Source organism: Guyanagaster necrorhizus, assembly GCF_019112545.1.
Source record: "Guyanagaster necrorhizus MCA 3950 unplaced genomic scaffold BT62scaffold_22, whole genome shotgun sequence".
Taxonomy (NCBI): domain Eukaryota; kingdom Fungi; phylum Basidiomycota; class Agaricomycetes; order Agaricales; family Physalacriaceae; genus Guyanagaster; species Guyanagaster necrorhizus.
The window spans coordinates 290,177-308,348 of NW_025064901.1; the positions used below are offsets into that span (position 1 = coordinate 290,177).

Genomic DNA, 18,172 nt, shown 5'->3' on the forward strand with positions numbered 1-18,172 from the left:
GATAAGTTCTCCTCAAGGAACTTATCTAGTTCTTGTTGTTCATTATTGCCCAGTGGGTAACACTTGCAATCTAGGTTGGTGTTCGAGTTAGAGATTAATTCAATGGTGTGATCCCAGGGCTTTGAGTCAGGTAGTTTATCAAAACTCTCTTTTTTGAATAAATTCTGATAATTGCATGCCCATTCGGATACCATTTCTTTAAATGTCCTTTCTTCTTTTTCAGCATTAGTCTTTGCTGCCAGGTCATTAGTGTGATGTATTGCTCAAATGCTGATGGCCCTTTGTAGGTCAACAGCAAGGATTGTTTCACCATCTTCTATTTCCTCATCCTATCAGTTCTCGGGATCTTCATCTGGTAATTCAAATAGAATCTTCCGGCAACAGCATTGAGCAAAAATGATGTGTTCAGTCTTCTAATTGATTAGCAGATTGTGTCTGATTAACTAATCATAACCAAGAAATACTTCCTTATTTTCTAGGTTGGTTACTGCCAGGTCGATTCATTCTGAATGATCACCAATAGTGAGCCTAAGCTCCACATATTCAGTGATTGATCCAGCCTGATTCTTTGTCCCATCTGCATTGTAGACTGAGATGGGTGCCGCTGTTGCCTGAGTGGGCAGTTGGTGCTTGTTGATGAAAGCCCGATTGATAGAACTCCCTGTGCAGCTACTGTCGATAAGTGCAGTGACTGCATGGGTAGATCGAGATGTTAATGTCTTGATCTGTGCTTTGGTCAGCAAGTCTTGCCCTGGAGACTCAGAGCATCGAATGAATTTCCATGGTCCATGTAATTCATCGAGCCACTCTAAGGCTTGGCATCATTCTGCAGCCCATATTCTAGTGATCATCTCATCAATCACTTTTTCAGCTCAGGTCTTATGTACTCAGTTCTTAAGCACTGCTTTTGCTACTTTTTTATCCTTGGTGTCCCTGATGGCTCGCCAAGTTCACTCAGTATCAAATGGTTTTAGCCAATCAGTGGGGTTCTCTACTCCTGTTTGGCCCGAAGGCAGTTGAGTCTGTTTTATATATTTAGCTTGATGAACTTTTGATGATGATGCACCTTTAAGGCTCTCTGCCTCTCTTCAACCTTTTATCGGTGCTTGAGTCATTAGAGTCAGTTGTTCTGGTTTCTTAGGTGATTCTATGAGAGTGGTACTGTCAGGTATATTTAAATGCATGCATAATTTAGACATAGGTGAAGTAACTACAGAAGGAAAATTGTCAGTCTGTTTAATAGCTGGGGGTGACAGTCCACTAATTAGTATTTGGGCTGAGTCAGTGAAATCGCTCACTGCTCAGCCTCACCTTTTACCTCCTTGGGCTTGTCTTCTGGCCCAAGATCTTAGTCCTCCTTCATCAACTCAGCAATCTGCACTCAAATATCTTCTTGAGTGTGTTTATTCTTCTTCTGAGGGCAGTTTCACACCATGTGGCCCTTTTGGCTACAATTGAAACACTTTCCCCCCTTCTTGAGGCAATCCACATCTATTGGCTGATCTGTTCTGATAAATGTTGTGCCCATATCAGTTCGCTTCTCTCCAAAAGAAGTTGGGGTCGAGCTCCTGGGCTTAGCAGATGTGGTTGTAGCTGGGGTGGAAGACTTCGATCCTTGCCTCTGGCTTCTATAAGTTCCATATGCCAGAGTCGTCGCTTCTGCCTTCTGTTGTTGTCATTCTTTGTATATAGTGATGATTCAGGCCTTCCACTCATCATATCCAATAGAGATCTCTTATCTGATGTCAGAGATAGTGATGAGATAATGAGATAGTAGGCCCATCTTCATGTATTTGACTATTTATCCAGAGTCTGCAATGTCATTGTAAACTCTGGCAAGCCATCTCAGTCGTTCTAATTCATTGAAGTAATCAGTAGCAGCTTTGCCAGCCATCTTATATTTCTTCATCTTCTGCTTGTGGACTTCTTGGACAGCCAGATCCATAAACTTGTCAACAATCATTTGTTTGAATACCAGCCATGAGAGGTATCAGTGATGAGCTCTCATGGTGGACCAGAATATTGGGGAGATTAAGACCCATCAGGTCTTCACTTTGTCAGCCATATGAGTGACCACAAAGGTGACCTTGTACATGTCGGCAAGGAAGTATGGTGTGAATACCTGAAAGTATTAGTTGCAATCGACCAGGAATCAGTCAATATCATTGGAAGCTCTCCAAAAGAGTTTGGGCTTTGCCACCAGAACCAGTCTGACATTAAGAATTTGAGCCCCTGCATCAAGAGCAGGCATTGGGTTGGGCCACCCTCCAGTGGGTGGTCCTGACCATTTGCTCAGGGATTCTGGGAAAGAATAGAGAGAGCTGTCATCAGCGATAGGACTTTCCAGCAGAGGAACTGTCTTTCATATGATCCATCTATTCTTGATGGTCTAGCCCTAGGCAAGTGCCACAGGATCATCTTCTGTAGGGGCCAGTTCAGCAGGCTTGGGATCCTTGCTGCCTTCGGCTTTATCTGGTGGTGGCTGTCTGGTGAATGGTCACTGAACCAGGAACCTCTATGGGTTCAGATAGTGACTACTCAGCTTGAGTCAGTATTGAGAAAGCCAAAATACCATACTGCAAATGGTGAAGGTAGCAAATGAGTATCTTGATGACATTGTTCGGATAGTAGGTACCATGTTGGCCAGCTGGCTCAGCACAATAATTGGCATCCACAGTCTTAGTGTTGTGCTGTACTTCAGCCTGTATAGTGGTAATGCCTGCATCTGATGTCCTAAATATTGTTTATTGTAAATAAAAATGGCTTATTCAGTGGCCATATATTGTAAAATCTCTGCATGCTTGACATGATCAGTGGAGAGATACCTTTGTCCCATGAGTGACACCAACCAGATGTTGTCCATCCACAATATTGTCATTCCTTCTCAGAACAACTCCATAAAATCCTCCTTTCATGCTTCTCATGCTAACTCTCTCTGCTTCTGTTCATGTGTATTGATATTCCATGAGCTGACCCAGTCAGTTGAAGGGTCCATGACTCCCTTGTCATAATCCTCCTCCCTCTCATTGTCTGCATCTCTGCTGGTGGTCTCACTGTCTGTATCCCCCTCAAGGAGAGAACTGTCACACAGGTCGTAGACCTCTGGAATGGCCATGCTGAGGCTGCATGCTGGGTCTGGCATCATCAGGTCCAGAGCAAGGAGTAGGCAGCTGCTCAGACTGCTCTGGCAGCTCCTCAATGCTCATTGCTGTGTGTGCCATTGCTCTACAATACTGGCAGAAGTTTCTGTAAAATTTTGAGTTAAGAAAGAGGGCTGTGAAACTTCCATCGAGAAACCTCTTGAGGTCACTGATTGGGTCGATACCCTCATTGTCTTCCCTGATTGTGCCTCTTTCTGCTGGGACTCCATCTCCTCAGACCAGGATATCATCTGTCTCAGCAATAGTGTCAGTCCTGTAAGATAGTGGGTGGTTGTCATCAAGGTTTTGCTGGGCCTCTTTCTTGATGGGGTCTGCCCAGGGGTCAGACTCAATGGTGGAAGTGGTAGATTCCCAGAAAGGCAAGTCAAGAGTGGTGGTTCCAACAAGAATGTTGGTAAAGCTTCCCCCCTCCATCCTCCTTCATTCTTCTGCTGCTCAGGCTTGAAGGTAGCACCCAAAAAGAGCATTCTCTCTCATGATCTCATTGTCGATACATGCCTGCTCCTCTCTGTGCTCAGAAATGTGATTGGTATGTTGAACTTGGTCCTCTCTGAGGAGAACTGTAGCAGCAGGATTGGCTGGCCATGTTCCCACTGATACCACTTGTGTGCTTTCTGCTCAGCTAGTATGACCGCTAGCTGGGCCACACTCCATCTGGTCAGCCTTGACGGTGGCAGTCTGCCACCAGTGGTGCTTGTCACTGTTATCAGGCCAATACTAGTCATTTTCAGCCCTGGCTCTGCTGTTAGTTCTTCTGTTGTTTATGGATATGGTTGATCAAGACTCATGGCCCCTGGAACCTCAGGTTCCTCAAGCCATCCATGGGGCATCCAGAGAGTCTCTGGCATGATGTCTAATGCTGGTGCTAGAGACAGGGGTTGCTGTTCTGGTTGCCGGGATGCTATGCTGGGGGGACAGAATGGGGGTGTTGGATCTGGGTCATTAAAACTCCATAGCCTAAGGGTTTCCAGTGTTTTAGATGACTGCTGTCAGGGGTCATGGGGGGTATGTATGCTGCTGACACTGCTCCTCTTCTTCTCTAGGATGTTCCTGAGCTGAGCTCTTAGAGATGCTTTCAGGGTCTGTTCCTTCTGTGGGTCAGAAGGACTGTTAGGCAGAGGCAGGGATGTTGTGGAGGGGGAGGTCTGATGTGATATTTCAGAGGATGGTTCAAATACATTGAAATTTGTGATAGTGCCTGATTGTCCAAGCTATGATTGATTGATGTCCATGGCACAGCTGTATGATCACCAATAAACTGATCAGGATTCCTATAATAGATGCCAAGAGTTTGAAGAACTCATGAGTAAAGTTTGGATCGGAAGGATTAAGGGTAGATGGCATTCAGTTCCTCAGCACAATTGGGCTTGAGGAAGGAAAGCTAGAAGCTTCAAGCTAATTGTTAAGTCCAAACTCCATGTGACTATCAACATGTGATAAACAGTTCAGAACCTCGCACTTTGGGTTAGACTGACTGAGTTCACTGATGTGTTAACAGAGGTGTGTGATCAAGGCATTTGCAAGTTGCTCAAGATAGGATGGTAGAGAATAAACTTTAGCTTGAAGCTGGGGTATTACAGCAAGAGCTACACTACTTAAATACTGTTCTTGTTATCTAGCTATTAATAAATGTTCACAAAAGATATTGTCTGTTGTAGAGCTGTTACCCCCTGCTGTTGCCAGGCTCTCCACAAAAGCTGTGGTACTGCTGTTATGCTGTTATTGCTGCACTGCAATTTGGGGACAAAAGAAGCATTGTCTCTCTTTTGACAGTGCACAGCAGCGATAAGACAATGACCAACTGGGTTGCTGAGCTAAGCATTCCCACAGTCCTAAGCACTGGCCTAAGCACCCTGACTAAGCAAAGATAGGAAAAAATCATAACACTCTTCTTAAATATTGTACATGGTTCACTATTAATACTTCACACTTATTGTGTATGTCTCTGTCCTGGAGGTCCATTGTCCTTGGTCATCATTACCATATATAAAAGGTCAATTGTGTGCTTGTCGCTGGATGTCGGTTGCATTGGAAAACCATGGTGAATTTGGCTTGTTGTGATGACTAAGCCATTCCCACAGTTTTTAAGTGCTTGTCCTTGACACCTTGACTGAGCATAAATAGGGGTTCGAAGGAAAGAAAAGGGAAAAATCATAACAATTACCCTTTCAATCATCACCTACTCTCTTTTGATTATCACTTATTCTTACTTAACATATATACATGCCCCCTGTCATTACCCAATCACCTATATAGCCTGGCCATAAATACCTGTATACCTCAGTCATTTCACCTACACTGTGCCTGACTGAAGTCTGTATACCATTATCATGCTCTTTACTATATCACTCACATTCCTTTGTAGATTGTTACTTATATTCTTCTGTTATTAGACTCAGCATTCCAAGTAAATGTAAATCATTTCATTTGACCAGTTACCTTGAAAGAGTAGCCTGGTTACTTTCTTTGTCCCCTTGAGCTCGAGGCTTTCAGCAAAGCAGCCAACTGTTCAGATTTGCACTGAAAAAAAAAGCTGTGAAAATAGTAAGTAGATTCATTGGTGACTACTTAGAATCGCCAGACACTACTTCCTCATATGGTGGTGGTTGTGGATGTTGAAAAGCCTTCTCCCTTGTCCGGATCCCGTACAATCACGAATGCCCAACAGTCAGAGATTAACATATGTCGGTCTGAATGAGGAAATCAGCGCTGTAATATTATATTCAATGGTGGTAGGGGGGGAGTTTTCATTCTGGACCCTGGTCAAGATGCATGTACAGTATTGTTGACCTTGAGAGCGTGCTACACCTGGGTGATGCACCAGCTGAGGGCCACTAGCCAAGAATAAGTAACCGTAATCCGCAATATGCCACATCATCAGACCAGCCGGGATGGCAGTGGAATCGACGATTCTTTCGGTCCCAGTTCTCAAGTATGTACGTATGTTATTGTCGAACCATCTCTGCTGCGATGGTGGAACGCTGGCATGCCGAGATTGCCAAGAGAGCAAACACACGTTTTAGCTGCACCTAAATGACCTCTCTGCTAAGTAATGCAGCTAGAATTCTTTTCTTGTTGCCAGGAAACGGCGGGTCGAAATTCCATAATGCCAGGTGGCAGAGTAGAAGAATATCTTGACAAGGTTGTTACCGTAGCTGAAAGCACAGAAATGCTATTGACTGCGCACACGACAAGTAGTGAATTTGGGGTGAACGCCAACGTCCAAGTTAGGGTGGAACAGCCTTATTAGGGTCCGAGCCCCTAGGCAGCTCCCTCACTCACCCACCATCACCACCAACTCGACAGTCACTATCCGTTTACCGTTTTTTCATATCAATATCTTTGACCACTTTTCTTTTTCTTTGCATTGGGCGATAAGAAATCGACATCGACGTTGCCTGGGTTTTTCCACTTTTTTGCCGTCCTAATGTCTTCCACACAACCCCAAGCCGCCAGTGCAAGCCCCATGCCTGCGGGAGTCACCGACCCCAACTACAGACCTGGCCCCGGCCGTTTAGGCAATCTTACCATCGCGATGCTTCATTCTTTGGAGAAGTTCAAGAAAGAAGTCAAGGACGAGGGCTGGTTCGTCGAGGAAAGAATGGACGATGAACTTATGCTTAGGTCTGTCCCTATTTCTCTGCTAGGCTCTTATTTTGTCGTACGACAGGATTTTAGTGCCCACGATACTGGCGGATGACTTACTCCGCTTCTATTAGATTCTTGAGAGCCCGCAAGTTCGATATTGTGGCCGCTAAAAAAATGCTGCAAGAGTGTGAGCAGTGGAGAAAGGAATTTGGCATTGAGGAGATTATGAAGTACGACATCTCCTCTCGCAACATGATTACTTCTCATTCTATATCAGGAACTTCGACTTCAAGGAAAAGAAAGACGTGGACAAGTATTATCCTCAGTATTACCACAAGATGGACAAGGTAAGCCCCGCTGACCCAGCAATGCCCCTGTCTCTTCTAATCGCCCTTGTTTCTTTCCTAGGATGGTCGACCGCTTTACATCGAACGTCTTGGCTACCTTAACATAAAAGAGCTCTACAGAATCACAACCCAGGAACGTCAACTCCAACGTCTTGTCTACGAGTACGAGAAGAATTACAGCGACCGCCTACCCGCCTGTTCCAAAGCCTGCGGACACCCCGTAGAAACATCCTGCACAATTCTTGACCTGTGGAACGTGTCTCTCAGCAACTTCTATCAGGTCAAGGACTATGTCATGTCGGCTTCGTCCATCGGGCAGAACAGGTACCCAGAATCCATGGGCAAGTTCTACATCATCAATGCGCCTTGGGCATTCAGTGCCGTATGGCGGATTATCAAGCCGTGGTTGGATGAAGTCACCGTCAGCAAGATCGACATCATTGGGAGTGACTATAAAGATAAGTTGCTGGCTCAGATCCCGGCCGAGAATCTTCCGAAGGATTTCGGAGGACTATGCCAGTGCGAAGGGGGATGCTCGTTGAGCGATGCCGGCCCGTGGAATCCTACCGACACGGCCGCACATACCCCAGCAGCAAATGGAGACAGTGCGCCAAATGGCAATGCGGCGTAGATGTTAGCGGTTGGCTTTTCATTCGCTCATTTTTGCTGGGACGGAAATCTAACTGTACAGAGTAATTCAGATATACCACTTTCCTTGTACTGCATTCGCATATTAAGATAGAATCGGGGGCAGTGATAGGGAATTTAATAGTCTTAAGTACACTCACTGTGACGTCGTCTGAAGCAATATTCGCAGGGTAAGAAAACCCGTCCTACAGCTACCGCCACTGCTCAGCGCTGATGCTAAGCAGAACCTTGACATGAAATCAGTTCTATCTTCCCCATCCCAACCCTATGTCTTCTAGCAGCATATAGTGTAAGACTGATACCAAGTCCCCAAGGTTTTCCTGTAGTCGAGTTACAGCTAGGCGGTCTTCGGAAGTCCAAGTCGCGAGGGCAGATACAACGTTGTGTAACCTTGTCAGAAATCCTGGAGGTGATGCCCCAGCACGCTACTGATGGCTCCAGCTTTCCCCGAGAGTATTTCGACCTCGTTCACTGGAACATTTCGACGCCTTGACTAGGCAGAAGGGCAGGAGGGTCTTTCCAAAGACAACGATTTTGCAATCAGCTCCTGCTTGAGCTTTTCTTTATCGACTGGATACAAGACTCGTAAATCGTCCACAGCAAAGCGCCTCTATTTCTCGTCTAAATCCTAATTTTCAGCGTCCACGTAGAGGGTATTTCGACATCCCAGATCGTGGTGTCGCCCCCCCCCCCCCCCCCCCAACACCCACCTTCCACTATCATTCGTGAAGTCGGTCGGCGTAGCAGATGGACAGAGATGATGAACTTATCGGATCGAGATCGAGATCGACAGGAAGAAAGAATATAGCCGCCTTACGGCTTTATCCCTTATCCACAAAACCTTGGAGTCCTGCATAAAACGTAAGGAAACTGCTACAAGAACTAGACGACGCGGACTTGCGAAGTCCCGGCTTCTCGCATAAGTTCATTGATAATATGTTGTGACTTTCTGATTTGGTTTCTGAATCAAGTGTTCTGGCCGCACATGAACAATATACTAGTAACCAGGAATTGCCTATACAGCTCAGCACCAGCAGAACCTTGAAAATCATTAGTCAAAAAAGTTTTCAGCGCGTGGAGGAACGCACTTTTCATTATTCAGCCATACAACGTTGCTCGGGGACTCTGCTCCATTCCACTTGAACGCTGGAAGATGCTCTCCTCGTTCCATATGTACAGCACCGTAGTCCTGTGCTATTTTCTTGTGCGCTTCCGGTAGATTCCATATTTCTATTTTCTCCATCCCGTGTTTTCTGGCAACGAACTTCAACGCCGACACAAGATCCACAAAGGTTTCTTTGTTTGCCCGCAGACGAGTAACGAACAGGGTCGGAGGTTTCAAATCGAAAGTCCACGTCGCTATTGAAGTCTGCTTGTCGAGTGTCGCAGTGGTCGCACCGGGCTCTGTGGGACATTTGGACTCACGGACGACGCCCCAGTATTCCACCGAAGGTTTGAACTTTCTCCAGACATGCTCCAGTCTTCTTCTTTGGAATGTTTCAACACCTTGTCCTGGCAAAAACGAGAATAACACGGTCTCCCCAGGGTTCGAATGCAGCGACATGGCCGCCATGTCTACCATGATTCTCTGGTCATCAACAGAATGCAACGTTTCTACGTCACCTGCACTGAGCCATTGCAACCCCCGACCGGACACTGAGACATCCTCGACATCCATGTCGCCAGCTTTGAGATCCCATACGGTAGAAATCGCGTCTCTTACCACCCAACCTTCAGAATCACTAGTCGTAGGACCGCAGGACTGATAGAAATGGCCGACATCACTCCACAAAGCTGAAAAATGACCATATGCCAACCAAATAGGTCTCTCCGGGGGGAAGCCCCATGCTTCCGGGAATGTGGATGGCAAAGACGAACTGAGAGCTAATACCCAGTGTAGCAGGCGCATCATATGTTTCGCGTACCCTCGGTGTCGAAACCGTTCTGGTGCAAACACCGACGCAATTGCATAACAAGTTACTTCCTCTGGCATGTCATTATTTGGCTGTTCGCTATTTCTTCGCAGGACTAGGCCCTTGCGTCGAAAGCTAGTTATATATTAGTCACCGATATTTTCAAAAATAATTCGACGTTACTTACGTTTCGCAAGAACATTTAAATTCGAGTGATTCGGGGTCTTCTCGCGAACATAATACCCTGATATCAATCAATAAAACTCTGATGTGTCGCGATTAGAACCTTACCAAGTTATCAGTTTTCTATTGAATGCATGCTCGTCGTTATCCATTTCGGCGTCCCGACGCAAATATTCCTCCTCAGTCATAGATCTTCCCCATTCTTTAAACGTTCGACGCCTTGATTCAATTATCTGCGCTTGTGTCGCGGGAAATAAGGACAAAGATGAAAGGCTCATCAAAGTTCAACGCAGGTTGACTTGCACAGCCACATCGTGGCTTCTAGATACAACTTTTACATCCAGTACTGAGGCTCGTCATAATATGCATACATGGTCACGTCGTTGTATAACCCTTGACTTCTTCAGCCTGTATTGTCAATTCCTCCAAACCACTAATTCTTTGCCGCAGAAGAGTGTCGACACGCTCAGTGACGCGATCTACTTGCGTGTATGACAGTCTTTGACTAGAGTGGGGACCACCGGGATCGACCGATGCTGAAGATGGTGCAAGTTGTATATGTATTGATCCAATCGTTTTTGAGGCATCTTTGGGCCAAAATCGCGGTTGGGAATAGGAGGCGAGACCCTCGATAGATCTTAGCTGTAAGCGGAGACAGTTAACAACGCTAGTACTGTGCTATCCACAGAGACGAACCTCAGACAAAGCACTCTCAATCTTGACGTCTTGTTCGGCAACATCTAGGCATAAAACCTTGCCTGTATCGATGACTAAAGGCAGGACACTCCCTGCAATTAGGACAGCAATAAAAAGAGAGGCAATAGGATCAAAGCCCGTCCACCCGTACACCTGGATCAGTAACGTTGAAACGATGACACCTACGGAGCCTAGTGTGTCCTACAAGAAAATCAGCAGGAATATCATGCCACGAACTAGTTCTTACCGCCATAACATGCAAAAAGACTCCACGCATGTTATCGCTGTGCCCCTCGTGGTCATGATGGTGGGCCGAAGGAGAATGAGATGTTTGAAGATGGTGATCATCGCCAAAGCGATACGTTGGGGTGATAGGCGAAGGGACGTCATCATATGCAATAACATGAGGTGTTACTGCTGAAAGAACCGGTGTATCATTTATCGAATGAATTTTCAGCGAAGGAGGAATATGGCGCTTGGTACGCTCCGCATACGCACTCGGAGGATGTGAAAGCTCGGGTCCGTGAGAGTGGTGACCGTTGACCTGCGGAGGTGGTGAGTGCGAGTGTGAGTGCGAAAGATCAGATTCAGAGTGCGATCCTGTATGTGTGTGTGAATCCGAGTGAGATTCCTCGTGTGATACATGCGGAGACTGTGGTTCTAAATGAAGATGCGAGTCATCACAGTCTGGTGAATGTGTGTGCGACTGCGAATGCGAATGCGAGTGACTATGTGAATGCAAATGGGTACCTGACGACACAGATGCAGAATGTGAGTGTGAATGAGTATTAGGCGGAGAGATGTTATGAGGGAGATGGGAAGCATCATGATCGTGGTCATTGTGCGAATGAGAGTGTCCATGAGAATGAGAATGACCTCCCTAAGAATATGTCAGCCCGGAATCATAACCAAATTGAAAAGACATACATGGTGATGATGGCCGCCCATGGCAAACATCCCAAACAAGTTGACGGCCAATCCTAAAGAACTGACCAGTAGCAACTGGCTTGTGTTCATTTCTGGTGGTTCCAAACTATACCATGTTAGTATAGGTTTCTTCCGGTCAAAGGAGAAGCTCACATTCGTTGGATAGCTTCAAACACAATAAAGATAGATATTAAGATCAAGAATATACCATTGGCAAAGCCCGAAAGCGTTTCGATACGACCATATCTGGACCATATGAATATACCAAATATCTACCGCAGATGACTCTACTTACCCATAGGTATATCGCTCGTTTGGTTCCCAGGTTGCCATGACGGAGGCGAAGAGTCCTACACCGATGGCCATACAGTCAAAGGCCATATGGATCGCTGAATGTGCTAGATAAACGACGTTATCCGCAGAACTGCACAATAAGGACTGACCATCGGAAATTAGACCCAAGCTATTGGTCCATACACCATACAGCATTTGAACCAACATATACGCCATGTTGAGCATCAGAAAGTAGAAGATCTTTCGAGACTCGGCATTAGACAATATGGTCTTAAGGTATGATCGGATCAGACGCGAGGTGGAAGTGCGAGGAGCGGCAGTCATAGATTCCACACTTTCTGGTTGCAGACCTGTAGATTCAATTAGCATTATTTTCATCACAAAGCAGCATCCACATACCGATATAGATCAAGAAAGCCACGAAGAGATCCGTCCAACATGGTATCTGCGAAAACGCAAGAGGCCCGAACACTGATGCAAAAATAAGAGTGAATGGATAGGATAGAACGACATGTTGCGGCATGGAAGACACCTGCGCCAGTGATCGCGTGGCCAAGGGATGGAAGAATAACAGCGAATACGCTATAAAAGGAACGGCAGCCAACGAGATCAAAGGGAGTGCCGGAGTCTGGTTTGATGTAAGCTGTAGAGAATGAATGGTGAATGTTGGTTCGAATTGAACCCCACACAACGCAACATACCACTGTCCTGAAGATGTAGAACGGTAGGGCAAAGATAGAAGCACCGAACGTGGTGGTGGCGATTGTGAACGTGGTTCCAAGAGAAGCAGTGATGACTCCTAGAGTATGGTTGAGGGCAGCTGAAGATACTCCATGGATGAGCAGTGCGACATAGCCGGGCATTAAGCGGCCGAAATTTGCAGCATCAAACTCTGCATCTGAGAGAACAGATAGAACAAAGGCTACGACGACTGCGAAAGCCCTCCGAGGCTAGTAGACCTATTAGACGAAGAGTTGGGATAAGATACTTGGAAACGACATACGGAACGCGTGTTGAGAACGCTGTCGACCCATAGTGAGGAAAATTGGGTGAAGAGGGTGACACTTCAATACTCTGTCAGAAGCATGAACAAAAGAGTGATACAGGCGTACCGGATCGACGACAGCCTGTACAGAGCGGTGAATAGGCATGCCTGTTGGGCGAAGAGAAGCAATGATGCTGTCCCCAGTGCAGACCACTGGCCAGATAAGATACAGACGTTCCAAGATAATGAAATAACGCACCTCGATATTTTTCCGCCGTGCCAGCTGGCCGGTCAAGCCCTCCCAGACCATAACACCAACACCTCCGCATGCCAACACTCTCATCACGACCCAAAAGATGCCCACATCGTACTCCAGGAGCCAATCCTTTCCCAAGTGTAGTGATGTCGCGAACAGGGCGCTTGAAATCAGTATTTTCGGCAAGTATCTGCTTGGAACGCTGTTCACGGGAAGTAAGTGATGGCTGAGAGCCGACCTAGAGAACACCCTACGAAGTAGACAAGACTCTTGGGTTCAGGCTTATTTTGCTACGTGTTTTAGCATCTGGGACCGGCATGCTACGGGAAAAGAGAGACGCTGAAAACGAAGGAAAAGAGCAAACGGTAGATCTACAATGTGCACAATGGACCCTAATGGACCGTGTCACCCTCACAGGCGTTTATGTAACGCGGGATGTTATTTATTTGCCGAATAATGTACAGACAGATTTTACGGCAATACTTACAACACACCACTTTGAATTTATATCTTTTTGAGTCGCTCACGAACTGACTCCAGTTTCCTTTTGACCTCTGCTGAATGTCAGCATCACGCGAAATATTAGGAAAAGTCTCTAACCTGTTCGCTGACTGGCAGATCCTTCGAGTAGACCCACAGCCTTCTCGAATGACCTCTGGGCCGCGTTCAGCATATGGTTCACGTCCTCTGGGTCGGTCTCGTCTTCCCCGACTGCAAGCATAACGTCGCCTAACCGTGCCCATCCCTTACCCCATCGCTCATCCAACTCTGTTGCTTTCACCGCATCCGCAAGCGCCTTGGGCAGGTTCTCTTTGGTTCCTAGACGGAGATATGCCAAAGCACGATTTGCGTACAATTGTGGGGATTCTTGCGTACGAGATATAGCGGTGGTATACGCTTCAATAGCAGATGTATAGTCCCCAGATGCAAAATATTTGTTTCCCTCTTCTTTTGCTGCCTCTGCTTCCTCCGATAGAGGTGCGATTCGAGTTGCATGTCGAGCAATCATGGCCGCAAGACTCCGTGGATCGGCACCTTGTAAGAAGTCGACCGGTTTACCTGCCCTGATCGCGATGAAGGTGGGCATAGCGGATATCCGGTATTTTGAAGCGATTGCTTTCTGCGCATCGACGTCGACGCGCACGAATATCGCTTGTGGGTTCTTCTGTACGAACTGAGCGAAAAATGGTGAGATTTGCTGGAGACAATATCAGCTAATGAAAGCGATCAGCGAAACCATACGTACCTTGCAAGGCCCACACCATACTGCGTGGAAGTCAACAAAGACTGTTTGCCCTGCTGCTGTTGCGGAACGGAGAGTCTCGTTCCACTGCGTGACTGATTCAATTTCGACTGGGTTAGACATTATTGTGTAGAACAAAACAGCAGCGGCTGTAGTAAGCAAGGAGGCTGTCCAAGAGAGTTATATTGTAAGCCACCACTGTATGATGACATCACCTAGTATTATGTCGCAATTATTAACGGTCACCGGAGAATAGGCTTCAAGTGCAATATAAACAAGAAGGATATTTGTCCTTGCGATAAAGATACATAGCTGTAATACGTAGCAGAAACTAGAGCGATACAAGTACATGACAAAAAAATACATCTGAGAATCAACCGAGATCAAAAAGGTTCACCAAAAACATGTTAGATCTGCTTGTACTGCGCCATAAAATTCGACCACGAAACCTGTAGATCATGATCCGGTGTTGCACTGTATTCCCCGGGATGCTGCATAGTATACTGCCCATATCCAATTCTAACATTGGCCCCATTGCCATTGCTATATCCATAATACTCGGGCATAACATCCAATGACATTCCATGTTGGTTCTGGGGTATGTTATATGCCATGGCGCTTTCTGATTGAAGAGGCATGTGCGGGTATAACGGGTATTCTGCCAACTGATATTCCTGTTGCGGCTGAGGGGTATAGGTTTGCCACTGGTTCACAGATTCTTGCATCGATTGGTAGCCGCCTTGCAGCTCTTGAGTGATAGGCGAAGCGGGGCCGGGCGGAGATGCAGGCTGAGACACAGGACTAGACCCAGCCTGGGAAGAAGGGGAAGAAGGCAGAGAAGATGTTCTCCGCGAAACAAGTCGCGTCGTACCTCCCAGGGCTGCGAATTCATCAACTTCTTCTTTGATATGGACGACGGAATAGGAACGGGATATAGTGTCAGGCGGTACGAGTCCGCGTACCTTCGAAAGAGCCGTATGCGCTCGTTCTTTGAGCTTCAGGAGAACGGCCTGCAACAGAGGCATGAGATGGGAGTAAAATGAAAAGCAACTAAATGTCATACAAGTATCTTTACTGTCCTGGAACTTTCCGAAACTTGGGAGAAAAGTTGATGGGCAGATTCCAAATGCGACAACGCCGATGGGGCAAGAGCCATCTGGGCTTTCATGGCGATTGAACCAAGAACGATCTGACGATGAGTTAATACTGAAACTCATCAGAAGAGGGGCAATGGGAACTTACTGCACAAGAAAAGACGTGGGTAAACAAAAACCACATGCGTTCCGTTAAAGTGGGATGTTGTTTAAATAGGCTCTCCACCAGTCCCACGAACGAGCAGGCGCTAGTATATGCAGCCAGCACTGACTGCGCATACTTGCTACCCATAGGATCTAAAGGATGATCCTCAAGAGCCTGAGCAAAGAACCCTCGATGCATATAAAAAAGTGCTTAAAGGAGATGAGGTCAACTTCAATCGCAGAAGCGGAATGTCACGCACTGATCTCCTTGATCGCAAATGCAATGTAACGCTGCATTGTCAACTGCGTCGAAGGTTGATCAAGTTCCGGCCCCATCCTCGCGCCACCAAATCCAGGTACCTGGAGGCTCGGAGGAACATAGTAAGACCGTACCTTTCTGTCTAAGTCTTGTAATATTTTGTAGCTGGGCGGGCGTGCACCAAAGGCTTGATCATGAACAATGGACAGACAGTCTGAGGCGAATGCGTGCTTCCAAGCGGAAACTAGCGAGAAAGTTCAAAATCTGGATGACAAAATACGAAGCAAGCCGGACTTACAGCTCATTTCTCCATTGGCATTATGAGTACCTGAGGCATCTTGAGGAAACTTGGCGTCCACATGGACGTTAGCGAAGGATGGAGGCCTTCCGTAAGTGAGAGACTGCACGAACGTCATATTCCAATGCCATGTCCGCAGTGACAAGACTATTCACCTGCCATGAATCGTAGACGTATAACTCCCATAGAAGACAACGTCTCCGGTAGGATTCTTCTGGATCAAGGTTCCACTTTCCGCTATCACGATCTAGCACAATCACCGATCATAAGGGCAACCTGTCAGTATACTGATGATACTTACGGAGTCCGACCTGTGGGTGAGTCAGGTATATCAGGCAACGAGCCACAAATTAAAAAGGCATTAAAAGACAAACACTTTGCGCCAACTTGACTACAATTCCCATCATTACCCAACGAGCTTCGATATCATTCCAAAACATGAAATGGCACATGACAAACTGTTTGCATGTCATTAAGTTGCTTGTATGATTCATGAATGAAGAACTTACTAAGGCCTGGATTCCCGGTATTGACTGCTCCTCAAAGACAGAATTGATGGATAATGCAGCTTTAGCTAGTTGATAATATTGCATCGCTTCGGGTGAATGTGCCTGCAACTCAAGGTCCATCAGCGCACCCATGGCCAGGACCATGAAGAGGAGAGCTAGACTGTGAGAATTGATCGCCTCGCCATAAGGGTACTCTTGTTCGTAGACGGGGCGAAAGATGGTTTCAAAATAGTCTTTATGGTTGATGGGTGTATACCTATCGAGACCGATGAGATGAAGTACAGGAGACATGTATGAAACAGCTTACATCCAAGCCGCATGTCGGTAGTATTGTTCTTGTGAAGATATTTCATCCTGAACTTCGGATTCTGATAGAGCTGAAGAAGACATACCTGACAGTCGTCTAGCCACAGATGCGCTAGGTAGATAACTATGCAGAGCGTGTCGAATCTCTTCAGCACATCTGCTAACAGATGGAGTGAACGGAAATGCATGCTCAAGCCATGGCAATTCCACGGGGATTGTAATTTCAAAGTTGGTGGGCATATCATCATCTTCTTCGGAACCTTCTTCGTTCTGGAAACTTGGAAGCTCGAAGTTTTGAAAAAGAAGAATTTGCAATTCTTACCTTCAGGAGATACTGGAACGTGATGAGTTATGGAAGAGATCAGCGACGCAAAGACTTACCCAGGAATTGGCAGCTTGGCCAAAGAACGACGATCGTCCTCGTTCTGACAATGAGCTGGAAACGAACGCTTAAGTACAAGGACGGGAAAGGGCACTTGAATCATACAGGGAGCCAAGAGCATTGATGGCGTCCACATTTTCGGCGTGATTCTCCTTCTGGGTTTGCTCATCAAGTCTCTCTCGTTCCAGTGGCCGCTTAATCTGTAACAGCTCTTCACTCAGTAAAGGATGAGGATGGGGGGAATTGAGAGAATGTGATTCAGCAAGGGCGTCTTCGAGCTGTCGCACACGGGTAGATAATTGTCCAATCTTATCGTGGAGCGCTTCAGTATTGGCGAGGACGAAACTAGGCAACGTCTTAATGAACTCAACCGACCATCCGTTACGTGAAGACACACCGATTTCCCTTGCCGGTCGTCAAAGACCCTGGATACAATCGTTACAACCAAGACCAGACAAAAGCCGATTGCATGAGATACCGTCAGGACATATGGGACCACATCCTACACAGCAGGTTCTGAGATACTGGCGCCGCGTGGAAGGATAAATGCCATACCCTTTTTCACGCAATTACTAGGGCACAGATAATAAGTATGTACTTGCTGTAGATAGAGCGAATAAGCTTTACCTGCAAGGAAACACACGACTACACCTGTACGAGGCGTGAGCCGCGGCTGGAAACGGATGCAAACAAATCGTACTTGAGCTTCAATCTGGAAATGGTGCAACAGATCAGCTTGAGATGAAAATAAGGACTACGCGTATCGCACCTCCTGCACTGTACAGAACAAGACAGGTGTGAATGAGCCTCCCCGACTCGGAATACAAGGACGCGACCACCATACCTCGGCACAGCTGAGAGCAGCCCCCCTGCGTTTATGCCGCTGCACTAAAGACGAGTCCTGCGGGTAGGCAGATGCCATAGGATGATTGTAGTGGA

At 46.6% G+C, this 18,172-nt stretch overlaps 5 protein-coding genes across 5 annotated transcripts; 1 reads left to right on the forward strand and 4 right to left on the reverse strand.

The window, feature by feature from the left end:
* Window positions 1–6,439: 6,439 nt before the first annotated feature.
* Window positions 6,440–7,912, forward strand: BT62DRAFT_934852 (uncharacterized protein). Its single transcript, XM_043186800.1, has 4 exons — window positions 6,440–6,785; window positions 6,881–6,979; window positions 7,027–7,096; window positions 7,158–7,912. The coding sequence occupies exons 1-4, from the start codon at window positions 6,589–6,591 to the stop codon at window positions 7,725–7,727; spliced, it is 936 nt and encodes a 311-aa protein (XP_043037113.1). The 5' UTR covers window positions 6,440–6,588; the 3' UTR covers window positions 7,728–7,912.
* An 856-nt stretch (window positions 7,913–8,768) lies between these two features.
* On the reverse strand, window positions 8,769–10,118 carry BT62DRAFT_902543 (uncharacterized protein; the record flags this gene model as incomplete). The annotated part of the gene is made up of 4 exons (XM_043183497.1): window positions 8,769–8,784; window positions 8,833–9,792; window positions 9,845–9,901; window positions 9,949–10,118. 4 exons carry the CDS (start codon window positions 10,116–10,118, stop codon window positions 8,769–8,771), a joined length of 1,203 nt encoding a protein of 400 aa, XP_043037114.1.
* Window positions 10,119–10,215: 97 nt separating this feature from the next.
* Window positions 10,216–13,317, reverse strand: BT62DRAFT_902816 (cation efflux protein; the record flags this gene model as incomplete). Its single annotated transcript, XM_043183506.1, has 13 exons — window positions 10,216–10,482; window positions 10,537–10,737; window positions 10,784–11,412; window positions 11,460–11,569; window positions 11,617–11,709; window positions 11,759–11,852; window positions 11,907–12,107; window positions 12,157–12,400; window positions 12,459–12,707; window positions 12,761–12,821; window positions 12,870–12,955; window positions 13,002–13,200; window positions 13,262–13,317. 13 exons carry the CDS (start codon window positions 13,315–13,317, stop codon window positions 10,216–10,218), a joined length of 2,490 nt encoding a protein of 829 aa, XP_043037115.1.
* A 276-nt stretch (window positions 13,318–13,593) lies between these two features.
* Window positions 13,594–14,364, reverse strand: BT62DRAFT_902738 (thioredoxin-like protein; the record flags this gene model as incomplete). Its single annotated transcript, XM_043183502.1, has 2 exons — window positions 13,594–14,196; window positions 14,245–14,364. The coding sequence occupies 2 exons, from the start codon at window positions 14,362–14,364 to the stop codon at window positions 13,594–13,596; spliced, it is 723 nt and encodes a 240-aa protein (XP_043037116.1).
* Window positions 14,365–14,489: 125 nt separating this feature from the next.
* BT62DRAFT_972184 (uncharacterized protein) lies at window positions 14,490–18,155 on the reverse strand (the record flags this gene model as incomplete). The annotated part of the gene is made up of 19 exons (XM_043189063.1): window positions 14,490–15,251; window positions 15,305–15,430; window positions 15,484–15,689; window positions 15,740–15,982; window positions 16,037–16,139; window positions 16,192–16,283; window positions 16,338–16,347; window positions 16,411–16,494; window positions 16,546–16,801; window positions 16,853–16,880; window positions 16,938–17,121; window positions 17,174–17,185; window positions 17,233–17,287; window positions 17,339–17,578; window positions 17,631–17,658; window positions 17,712–17,735; window positions 17,789–17,805; window positions 17,861–17,884; window positions 18,073–18,155. 19 exons carry the CDS (start codon window positions 18,153–18,155, stop codon window positions 14,649–14,651), a joined length of 2,418 nt encoding a protein of 805 aa, XP_043037117.1. The 3' UTR covers window positions 14,490–14,648.
* Between the last annotated feature and the right edge of the window lie 17 nt (window positions 18,156–18,172).